The sequence below is a fragment of the Gracilinanus agilis genome, chromosome 4, assembly GCF_016433145.1.
Source record: "Gracilinanus agilis isolate LMUSP501 chromosome 4, AgileGrace, whole genome shotgun sequence".
Classification (NCBI taxonomy): Eukaryota; Metazoa; Chordata; class Mammalia; order Didelphimorphia; family Didelphidae; genus Gracilinanus; species Gracilinanus agilis.
The window spans coordinates 236,473,568-236,485,646 of record NC_058133.1 but is presented as its reverse complement, the minus strand read 5'-3'; the positions used below and the strand labels follow the sequence as shown (position 1 = coordinate 236,485,646).

At 36.2% G+C, this 12,079-nt stretch overlaps 1 protein-coding gene across 1 annotated transcript in view; it reads left to right on the top strand.

Moving 5' to 3' along the window:
* Positions 1–1,933: 1,933 nt before the first annotated feature.
* Positions 1,934–12,079, top strand: part of SEC14L1 (SEC14 like lipid binding 1) — a 78,761-nt gene continuing 68,615 nt past the window's right edge. Inside the window, exons 1-2 of the mRNA XM_044676109.1 lie at positions 1,934–2,013; positions 4,852–4,942. Coding sequence (XP_044532044.1) covers positions 4,880–4,942 — 63 coding nt within the window. The 5' untranslated portion in view covers positions 1,934–2,013; positions 4,852–4,879. The remainder of the gene's footprint in view (positions 2,014–4,851; positions 4,943–12,079) is intronic.

Sequence of the window (12,079 nt, the reverse complement as noted above, 5' to 3'; positions counted from 1 at the left end):
AGGCACATTCCAAAGGAGGAATTGTAAAAATGTTCTGAGCAACAGAATTACTGCCCAGTCTCCAACAAATATTACATTCATTTAGATGACTAAATTCTAGTGTGTTTGACAAAAAATAATTATCATTATTTTGTAGTTCTACCTATTTCTTAGCAAAATAAACAATTTGTTTGTGTTTGGAGATGCCACTGTAAGGCCCCCCAGACCTCATCTCATTTCACAACTGTTTTTCAGATTTAGAGCTGGAGCCTTTTTAACTTTTCTAAAATGCTGGTCTCAAGCTAGACTTCCCTTTAACCTTCTCCCTTCCCCATTCATCAGGCATTGTCCACTGCCCATCCTCTGAAATTCAGATCCCTGAGCTTTAATTCCAGTTTTTCACCCAGGAGGTAGGCACTACCCCTAATATCCTATTCAGCTAGGTGCTAAAGTAACATTTATGTAAACCAAAAAAAGATGCAACTGGGTTTTGCTAGAGTCAATTCAGTCCACTGCATTTATTGAGCAGTTAGTATGTGCTAAGTACTGTGCTCAGATTGGAGTTACAAAGAAATGCAAAAAAAGGGTTGCTGCCTACTAGGAGCTCACATTTTAATGGCAGAGACTACATACAAATAACTATACATACAAGGCACATTCACTGGTGCTAGCCTTTGGGTGCAGAGAGGAATAAGGGGGTCCAGGAAAAGCCTCCAAGAAACTATGAGATTGGAACCAATTCTTCCAGGGAGCCAGGAGGCAGAGTGAGGAACATTCTAGGTATGGTGGACAGCCGGAGAAAAAAGTCATGGAATCTGGAGATGATATTCGGTTTGAAGAATGTCAAGAATGCTAGTGTAACTAGATCGTAGTGTACATGGAGAGAAGTGAAGGGCTTTTAAGTGCTCCAAAGATAATTTTCTATTTGATCATGGAGGAAATAGGGAACCTGGGTTTAATGAACGGGGAGTGGCAGGGGGTCAGATATGCATTTTAGGGAAATCGCTTTGGCAGCTGAGTGAAGACAGATGCAGAAGGGAAGAGACTAGAGTCAGGGAAACCAACCAGAAAGTTATCTCAATATTTCAGCTCTGAGCTCGAGAATGGCCAGGGAACCCTAAGAAGTAGGTGGAGGGCTGTCTCCAAATGGGGAAAAAAACAAACAAACCCTACTGTGACACCAGATTTTGAAGGTGGTTTTTAGAATTTATCTATTCTAGTCTAACTCCTTCATTTTTAAAAAGGAAAATGAAGACCTAGGGAGGTTGAATGACTTTCCTAAATTCATCCTGGTATTAAAGGTTGAGGAACTAAATTAATTACTTTTGAAAATTAGTTAAAAAGTGAAGAAACAAGGAGGGAGCTCAGAAGCTGTGCCCGTGCTTGTGAATACGAAGGGACAGAGTCAGGAAACAGGTCATTCGAACATCTCCGCATGAAAGTCATCTCTTTCCGAAGCTCTTAGGCCCCTTTGGTCCAGACCTCATACGGGACCTCGAATTCCCAAATCTCAGCTCCTTTCTCTCACCCCACCCTCTGGGTGAGCGGAGCTGTGACGTTACTCTCTTTGCCACGCGAGCGCGCCCTTCCCGCATGCCCTTTCACTGCAGAGCTCTTCTTCGCGCCTGCGCAACTGAGATTCAGTAAGGGACGCTCTCATTGACACTCCCTCTCTATACCCAGTTTCCCTTCCTTCCCAAATTCCCTTAACAACGGTCGTCCCCCGCAGTTTCCGCCCACTTCGACCCAGATGCGCATGTGCGTCTTCTTTCTGCCGCCTGGGTTCCGCCTTCCCCGTCACCCGTAACAACCACCCCTCCCTTCTCTTCTCTTTTCCCAGTTCCTCCTCCCCCTCCCCAGCCCACTCCCCGGAACCAGTGGTTGGAGGAACTGCCTCAGCAGTAGAGGTAGCCTTAGAAGCCACAGTAGTAGAGTAACAGCAGCAGCAGCAGCAGCGACTCCAACACCTCCGGAGCCGCCGGGATGAGCGCCTCCCGCCGCCCTCTGCTCCGAACCCGGCCTTTCTGACAGGAGGTAGGCGCGCGTCCTCGCGGACGGGCATTGTGCGCGTTCCCGGCCTTCCAGAGCCGACGGGACCGCGGCGCTGGGCTCTGCCGGCCTCCCGCCTCCGAGGGCTTTCTTCCGCGTCCCAGCTCCTTTTCGGGGACTGGGTCCGGGCCTCTCCCGGGTTCCCCGGTCCATGCTGATCATCTCTTTCATTCGGAGCCAGTGTCCTCCTCCCCTTAATAAGCTCGTTCATGTTTTAGGCCCGGCCCCAGGCCATCCCCACCCCCTGCCCTCTTCCTCTGACCAATCCTCTCGCATCCCTTCCCCTGGGGCCCGGTCTCCCGACGCTTTCTCCACTTCAATCCCGAGGCCATTTCTCCTGGGCGGTGGTTGAGTCTATATCCACTTCACTTCCCCCCACTCCCCAGTCTTCAATCAGGATTCTGCCCCCACTTCTGAGTCTTCCTTCTTAGACCTTTCCTTCCTTCCTTTCAGGTCCTGTCTCTTTTTCCTTCCAAGTTATCTCCTGTTCTTCTTCACCCGCCTCATCACATTCCCCTTCTTTCCTTTCTTGGAGTCTTGATACCCTTTAACTTTTAAGCCTTCTCCCCCCTCCCCTTCTGCCAACTTTTTCATTTACCTACCTCCATCTCATCATCTTTCAACCTTCCCTTTAGGGTTCAGCCCCTCGTTGCATCCTCGGTATTTCTTCTCGGATGGCCCAAGTTTCATCTGAGTCTTCAAGGACCACCGGGTTTTCAGCCTCTTCTTGTTACCTTCACAATTTTTTTCTCCAGAGATAAATTCTCTTCTTTTTTGCCTTGGATCTGTGCTTTCTACACTTTCTTAGTAGCCCTTTTAGTTTTATTATCCTCAAATTTTTTCTATTTTTATTTCTCTTCTCTGCTTCCTTTTCACAACCTATTTTTCTCACATACCTTTCTGACATCTTTAAAGGTTCAGTCAGTGGTTTATTTTTAAGAGAATGTTTTGTAATAGAGACAGTCCACCATAGGATGTCACTTAGCCTTTGTAATCAGGGTCTTTTTGGATGTTTTTTCCTTACAAACATCTCATATTTTACCACTGGTAGTAGTTTCTCAGGTAGCATATTAACAGATTTTCTGGTATTATAACTTTGGGTTTTTCCTGCCAGTTTAAGAAATCTGAGTAGTAAAAGTAGCTCATCACAAGTATTTCAGTTCACTAACACATACATACACACACAGTTCTAGAGAACTGTTGCCTTTTATATATAATAATCAACATCCCCTTTATAATGAGTGGTGAACTAAAGATGTTTATAATTTATCATAAATTTATAATTTATTCTAAACACCTTTAGTTCACTACTCACTATAAAGGTGGGTGATCCCATGATCAAATATTAGGTTGTAGTAGACCCAATAGATGTAGTAGAGTTAAGAAATGATCCTGGAGTTCGGGTCTTGTGAGCGTCTTGATAGGGACAAAAAATAAGCACTTAAATAAGGACCAGAAGGTAAAAGCAAATAAAGATATACAAAGCAAGATATATATAGAATAAATAAGAAATAACACTAGAATTAAGGGGGATTGGAAAAAGCTTGCTGTAGATGGTGAGAATTTTAAAATTAAAAAAAGAAAAAATTAAACTAAAGCATCCTTTTGAAATTAAAATGCTAACAGTGCTGTAAAACTGTAAATGATGATTAAGTATGTTTGACTTTTTATGAATGTTACCCAGAGATTTTACAGTTTTTTCCCCAACTAGATTTTATTTTTATTTCCATGTCATTAATATCTCCTATAATATTGGGCACATGGTTGTTATTAGTTTCTGCTTTTAAATAAGAAAGAAAATATCTGTTTGCAGGATAAATGTCTGATTTCAGATAGCAGCTGATAAATAAGAACAACTAGATTGGAGTCATTTTCCTTGTTATTTATTCTCTCTCCCCTTAATATCCCAAAGTGCTATTTTCCCTTGTTGAGGAAGTTACCTATTCTATGTTCCTAGACTTTGACTGCCTCATATAAAATAAAGGGGGTTTTACCAAATGTTCTCAAGGTTCTGGCTACCCTCCAATTCTTCAGTAGTGTGTTTGCGAGAAAGAACTGTGTTTTCAGAAAAATTCATATTGGCATTCATCCAGCAAACTAGAGGATGGCTAGCTACTTTATAAAAGGATTCTTTTTAGTATAAATTTCCCTGGTATTTTTGTACATATTTACAGATCATTAATTACTTGGTTAGGAATGGGTCTGAGAAAATTTTTTCTTTAGTGTCTGGAAAATAAACCTCAAAAATTATAGTAAAAATTGGAAAATAAAATTTCATTCCCAAAATTTCACATTGTATGCAGTATTTGACTTAGTTCTTTATATGAATTTTGTCGTTTAAAATTTTTTAAATCTTTTTATGTTACCCTTTAGATACACTTAGTATCTAGTTTTGAATATTTTTCTTTTAGAAAGTTAATGAAGACAAAAAATGAATAAACTATTAATAAATAATAGAATTTTTTTCCTCTAGGGAAGAAAAATTTTGTGGAAACTTTTTAATAGACAAGAAATTTAGGCCAAAAAGAGTTTAATTGGTTTGTCCCCTCATCAGATAGCCAGATTTTATAGAATTCAGGATCGTGAACTCCAGAGCTAGGTTGACTTTTTCCCACTATACCATGTGTTGTGGTATTAAAAAATTATTATTTAATTACCTTTTTCTTAAATTTGACTAAAAACTGGCTTGTTTCCATTTTCTTTCCTTTATTGATTTGAGTTCCTTCTTTAGTTTTCCCACTGTTGGAACGGACTAAGTAATGTAATATGCAAAGACAGTTACATTTTTTTCTCTATCATGATGTTTTTGTATGTATTTTGCAGGTTTGAAGATTGCTAAAACATTACAATCATGGTGCAAAAATACCAGTCCCCAGTGAGGGTGTATAAACACCCCTTTGAGTTAATAATGGCTGTAAGTATAGTAATTTATGCATGAGATTTTGGGATTTCAAAAAAATGATTTTTTTTACAAACTTGATGATTTATAAATAATCTCTGTTTTAATATTTGTCCCCATCTGTCCATTCTTTGTTCTTTTTGTCTTTATATTCCACTAGAATATATATATATATGTATGTATGTATGTATTTTAAAGATCATCTCAAAGCTAAATTTTTTTGATAAAATTGACATAATTTTGACAAAGTATGCCTATTTGAAAAAAAAATATTGCAGTACTGTTGCTTAACCATTTCCTTTAAAAGCAGAAATGGAAACCTAACTAAATAATTCTTAATCTGGGAATCATCATTATATCTTTTTGTATGAAAAAATTTCCTTTTGCTTTTCCTGTTTATATTGAAACATTTTTTAGAAGCATTAATTTGAGGTAGCCTTTACATTTATCACTTCAGGGTTGAATTTTTGCTTTAATTATTTCAATAATTTTTTGAAAAGTACTTTTTTTCTTAAACAATATCCATTTCCACATATGAATTTTAATTATGGAATCAGTTTGAATTATTGATTCCTGGAGGCCACAATTTAAATATATATCTATAAAATTCCTAAAATCTCCCTCTTACAATTCTCAACTTCCATATCCAATCAGTTGCCAAATCTTACTCCTCCTACTTCTGCAACATCTTTTGCATTTGTCTCCTTCTCTTCACTTACATAACTTCTATTCTAGTTCAGGCCTCCATTACTTCAAACCTAGATTATATCAATATCCTATCAATTAATTGATCAGTTGATCTTTCCCCTCGTCAACATAGATGCCAAATTGATGTTCCTGAAACACCGATCTGATGGTATTACTCCATTAAAGTAAAATACAATATCCTCAGGCTGGCATTTAAAACTTTTCATAATCTGGCTCCCACTAATTTAGTCTTAGATCATATTCTTCATGTATTTCTTATATCAGTATCACTAGGCAGCAGCCATTCTCTATATGTGACATTATAGCTCCCTTCTCTATGCTTTTATACTGTGGAATGTGCTCTTTCCTTAAATTCCCTTTTAGAATCCTTAAAGTTTCTTCAAAACATAGTATACATGGAGACAGGTGGCATAGTGGATAGAGTGGCAGGCCAGGTGTCAGGAGGACCTGGGTTCAAATCTGGCCTCAGACATTTTCCTACCTGGGTGACCCTAAGCAAGTCACTTAACCCCAATTGCTTAGCCCTTATTGCTCTTCTGCTTTGGAACATATGGAAGGTAAAGGTGTTTTTTTGTTTTTAAGTATATTGAATGGGTGTGTGACATGAACAAACCTGTTTTTTTTTTTAAGATCAATTACTTTAGCAGTTGAATAGAGGATGGACTATAGAGAGGCTTTGAGACAGGGAGACCCAACCAGATTTCTCTTGCTGTAGTCCATGAATGAGGCTATGAATGTCTGCAATATGGCAATGGCACTGTCAGAAGAGATATGTTGTGAAGGCAACAGATTGGATAATAGAGATAGATGGTGAGAGAATGAGGATTTGGGGATGACATCTAGATTGTGAACCTTGGTGATTGAAAGAATAGTAGTAGCTTCAATAATAGAAATATTAGGAAGAAAGAATTTTCAGGAAAAGATAGTAAGTTCAGTTTTTGATATGTTGAATTTCAAAAGTCCAAGAGATATAGATCAAATTGTCCAGTAGACAGTTGGAGATTTGAGGCTGGAGGTCAGGAGAGTGGTAAGATGGTAGAAATATCTTCCTTTCTACAATAATTGATAGTAAAGAGATTTCTGATTATCCTAACAGTGTATGCAGAATCAGTCCAGAGGGTACAGTGCACTAGACCTAGAGTAAGAAAGATCTGATTTCATATGAAGTCTCAGAGTCTTCCTTGCTCTGTGGTCCTGGGCAAATCACTTGACCTCTGTTTACTTCAGTTTCCTCAAGTGTAAAATGTAAAATACTACCTACTTCTCAGTGTTGTAAAGATTGAAAGAGATAATATTTGTAAAGTGCTTACTTAGCACAGTGCCTAGCACATAGTTGGCTCTTAATGAATATTTGTTCTCCCCCCCACCCTCAGAATATTTCTAATTAAATAATTTTACATGGTATAGTATGTAATATATATTATACATTCAGTACTTTAGATGAAATATATTCAGAGAGGTCCATTTAAAAGATTCCCATGTTAGCTTTAACATTATAATATTGTTAAAACTGTGTTGGCAAATATGGGTGGTGTATTCTTTTTTTTACAAATGTCTGTTCTCAGGTTTTCATATCTAGTTAATACATGAACAGCTAAATCTCATCATGTGGTTTGGGATCATCTCACACATTAAAAATGGTTAATTTCACATTTACTTATACTTCCTATTCATCTAAGCAACACTTGACTTTTCCTTTCCAAGATGGTCATTATATTACATCACCCTTCCTTTCTCTTTTGCCCCCAATCTCCTAAATATATATTGTTTGTTAGTATATTTGATGTTAATATTATTTTCATACCTTCATCCTCCTTCTGTGACATCTAAAATATATCATTATCCTCCTGCATTCTATATCTTGTAACAAAGTTTTTGACAAATGTTTGGGGGGATTTGGGATACAAAACACATTTTGCAAGTAAAACTTAAGTTGATAAATTACTATAGTTTACTGTGAAATGATTTAATATAACATCATTTGACCTGCATTATTTTTTCCTTTGTACTATCTCCTACTGAAAATGTAGGTAGTCATTCTTGAAAAATAATATTTTTGAGAGTAATAAAATAGAAATCAGTTTTCCTGGTGAAATTAGGAAACTATCTTATAAACTTTGAGATTGGTTATATTTATCTTTGTTTTGGGATGTTTCTTAGCATTAAAGCTTTTCACAAAAAGTAGGGCCAGAATAGAATTTTCTAGGAAATAAACTGAGATATTCTTGGAGGAGCTTGACTTGAGAGATAATATTAGCTGAATGCAAAGCATAGTATTGACATTTCATAATTGGTTATGTATTTGGGCAGTAGTTTCTTAATATATGGTTTTGGCAGGTGATTTTATTTAAATATTTTAGATTTTCAGAATTTGAGCAAAACATAGCAATTTTTAATTGTATCTAAAAATTTTTAAATAATGTTAGATTCTATTTGGATACTTGGATAAGTTGTTTCTATTCATTAGTGCTTTCTTTTTGAATCACTAATTTATGTAATGTTTGTCATATGTTTATAACTCTCTCCTGGGGCTACAATTTAACCAAAACATAATTTAAATTCTTTTAACACATATTAAATTATTTGTCCTCAAATTACCTGGAATTTATAAACAACTATTTAAAAATACATTTGCAAATCTTCATTATAGCCAATGATTATTCATAGTGTGACATTTTTAGTGACTCTTAAGGTAATTTTAAAATATAATACTTCAGTACTTTGAAATAATTGCATTATTCCAGATTGTTATTGCTTATGCTTATGCTCACGCTTTTCCTCTGCTTTGTACTACCTACAGTGACTCCTGGTTGCTGGTGGAGTAAGACTTGAAATCCTTAACTTGGCAATTAAGGCTCTATACTCTGTAATCTAAATCTTATGCTGTTCCTCAGCCTTGACTTCTCAAGTTTCCTTTTACCTATCCTGTACTTTCTTACCTCTATGCCTTTTTTCACACTATCCCATATGCCTAAGATTTACCTCTTACCTAAATTTTGAATACCATCTAACACCTAGGTGCTTAATAAATTTTTTTAATTGAATAGATATCTTTGGGAAATTTATCATCCTTTTCATGAGGCATAGTTTCAAATACAAAATCAAACACATCCATCAGTTTAAAAACATTTCCTATTAATCTTACTAAAACTTTTATTTCTATTACCACCATTACAGATCCAGATATTTGTAAAGAAGTTAAGGGGTTTTTTGCTTAAGTTTTTAGCTTTTAAGAAGTCATAAAATATTAGAATGTGAATGTCTGACTTCTTCATTTTACATATGAGGAAACTGAAACCCAGACAGGAAAGTAACTTGCTTTTGTGACAGTGTGTTACTGGCAGCTGAACCTAGAGCCCAGGTCTCTTAATTTTGTTGATGTTGTTTCAGTGCCAAAGTGTAAGGCTCTCTTAGGAAGATTGAGTTATTCCCTTATGAAGATCTGCTTTAAAGCATGTATGTCCCTAAATTAGGCCCTACAGATGCTACTGTGCATTAGTCAAATGAATTAAAATTGGTCAAACCCCTAAATTATTATTTCTTTAAAGTAGGTAGGCAGAAATCTTAGAATGTATGTATATGTATGTTGGTATAACCTAACACTGAGCAAATGCTGCTGTGGATAGGGGTAAGATCTGTATCCAAACATATACACTCCTGAATTGTGTTCGTGCTAGGGAAGTCATCCTCTAATCAGCAGGATTAAAATCCCTTTTTCCATACTAGCTCATTATACCACCATCTTGGAGACAATTTCTTTCAAAGAGGTACTGTAATGATTAAAAATGATAAATGCTGATATTATGAGGAAAAGCAACATTTTAATTACCATGGCCATGTTGGTAAAATACATAAGACTGCGTGCCTGGCTGAGAGCTATTTCAAACCACCCGTCATTTAGCTTCCTCCCACCTTGCTGCCTCCTACGAAAAAGAGAGCGCCCAATGATCCCCAGGAGTTTTTATATCATTCTCTTATGTCATCACACTTCCTGTCTGCCTCCATTTTACAAGAGGAATCATGGGAAATGTAGTTTCCAAAGTCCCCTAAACATCCACAGGAAGTTTGTCATATATCTACATATCTTAAGGCTCGAATGAGCCCCAAATACCTCTAAATGAAACCCCAGAACTTATTTAAATAACACAGTACTCTGTACAATACAGGTAATTTAAGCTTACCCAGAGAACAATTATAATCATAAAAAGAATCACAGTACACATCAGCAGAATTATTTACACAGTATTTAGTAGCATATCTACATATAATTAGTAGGAAGGCTTACTAGAGCATAATCCAGTTTACAGGACTATTAGGCATTTTTACATTTCACCTCTTCCTTGCTCTCTCCAAACCCTCTGCTGGTAAAAGCTTGTCAGTGAAATGGCCAAAACTGGGTCAGTCCTTTCTTTGCAGAGTCCATTCTCTCTTATGCAGACATTTCACTTTTGGTCAGCCAGCTTAGAAGTATTGTGTATATTGTCACCACTGTAACTGTAGACTTCTATACCTTTTAATACTTACAAGATAGTTGAGGATAAGAAATGCAAAAGAGAGTTCAATTGTTGAAGTTGAAATTGTTGGCAAACTCTTAATCTCTTTGTTTTATGTAATTTAAGTTAGTTTATTAACATTATAAGTGGTAGATAGCATCATGATTTGTAGATTTCTTTGCTTGTTGCTTAGTTGTAAACCAATTGGTTTCTTAAAACTAAATATATGTAATTGAGATCCTGAGAAAAAAAGCTATTTTGTTTTCAGATGTAAGAGAAGCTTTCTATAGGACTATGCAGTGGGTTATGTTAAATAAAAATAAGTAAAATAAGTATAAAAATGGGCAGTACCTTCAGGAAACTTATGATCTTATTGGGAAAATTATTAAAACATTTAAAAAAATTCTGAATTTGGATACCACCACTTCCATATGCAAAATAAAACACCAAAAAAAAAAAAAAGATTTTGAGACCATGAGTTTCTGCTTCTTAAAAAAAAAGTATATGATTTTTTAAAAGTGTGCAATATATTCAGAACTGTTCTGCTTGTCTGTGCTTCCTTCTGTATGCCTCTGTGTACTTTAAAAAAATGTTTCAATGATCTTCCTTTTTTGGGGGGACGGTATCACATGTAGCCCATCCCTCCTTATTATAAACTGAAGGGAAAAAATCCTTGTGATAAGTAAACGTAGTTAGGCAAAATAAATTTACACAATGACCATGACCAAAAATGCCTGTTTCCTTCTGTACCATCACATCTCCTATTAGGAAGTGGTAATGTGCTTCATTAATCCTTTAGAGACATAGTTGATGAATATTGCAGTCTTTCAAAATTGTCTTTCTCTATTTTTGTTATTGTGTAAATTATTCTTCTGGTTATATTTATTTCACTCTGTACCAGTTCCTGCTTCCCAGGATTCTTGGGAATCATTTCTTCCATAATTTCTTATGACACAATGACATTACATTTGTTTTCCTAAATGATAGACACTCTGTTAGTTTCCAGTTCTTTGGTTTGTGATCCCTCCTTAAAGTTTGTTTTGTTTGTGATTGTTCCCTCCTCAACATTAATCTCCCTTTTTATAGTTTCCCTCCTCACCCCACCTGTTTCCTTATTATTTGATATATTTCTATATCAGCCTTTGTATATATGTATGTATGGATATGTGTGTTCTACTCCTCTTCATCTGGTTCATATCAAAGAGAGATTCGTCTCATACCTGCTTATTTCTTTACTTCCTCTGTGTTTTTCTCTTCTTGTGCTGTCTATCCCCTGAATCAGGCCATCTTCAAGTACTCTTTAGAAAAAAAATCTAACTCCCTCAAATACTCTTTATTTTTTAAAATCCTTGCCTTCTGTCTTGATATCTAAGACAGAAGAGCACCAAGAACTAGGCAGTCAAAACTTAATTGATTTGCCCAGGGTCACAGAAAGTGTCTGAGGCCAGATCTGATTCCAGGTCCTCTGATTCCAGACGTGGTACTCAACCACTTTCCTCAAGTATTCTTTTAAAGACATTAAAGTTCTTAAGGGATGTGTTTTTTCTCCCCATTAGAATGTTAACCCAGTTACCACATGACTCCTTACAGTTGCTAAAATAAGTTTACCTTTTCCAGTTTTTTCTGGATTCATGTTTGTAATTCAGACTTCCTATTCAGCTCTTTTCTTGATCAGAAATGCTTTCACATCCTTTATTTCATTAACTATAAACACATTTCTCCCTCTATAAGTATACTCAGCTTTGCAGAGTTAAATTCTTGATTGGAAACCACTATCTTTTGCCTTTTTGGTGTCTTCTAAGATGTCCTCCCATTTTCACTAGAAACTGCCAGATTTCTGTATAATCTTGACTGTTCTTTGGTACTTTTGCTTTGTTTCTGATTTTTAGATGACTGCCATATTTTTTTTTCCTTTAATGTAGATGCTCTAGATTTTGGCTTCAAAGACATT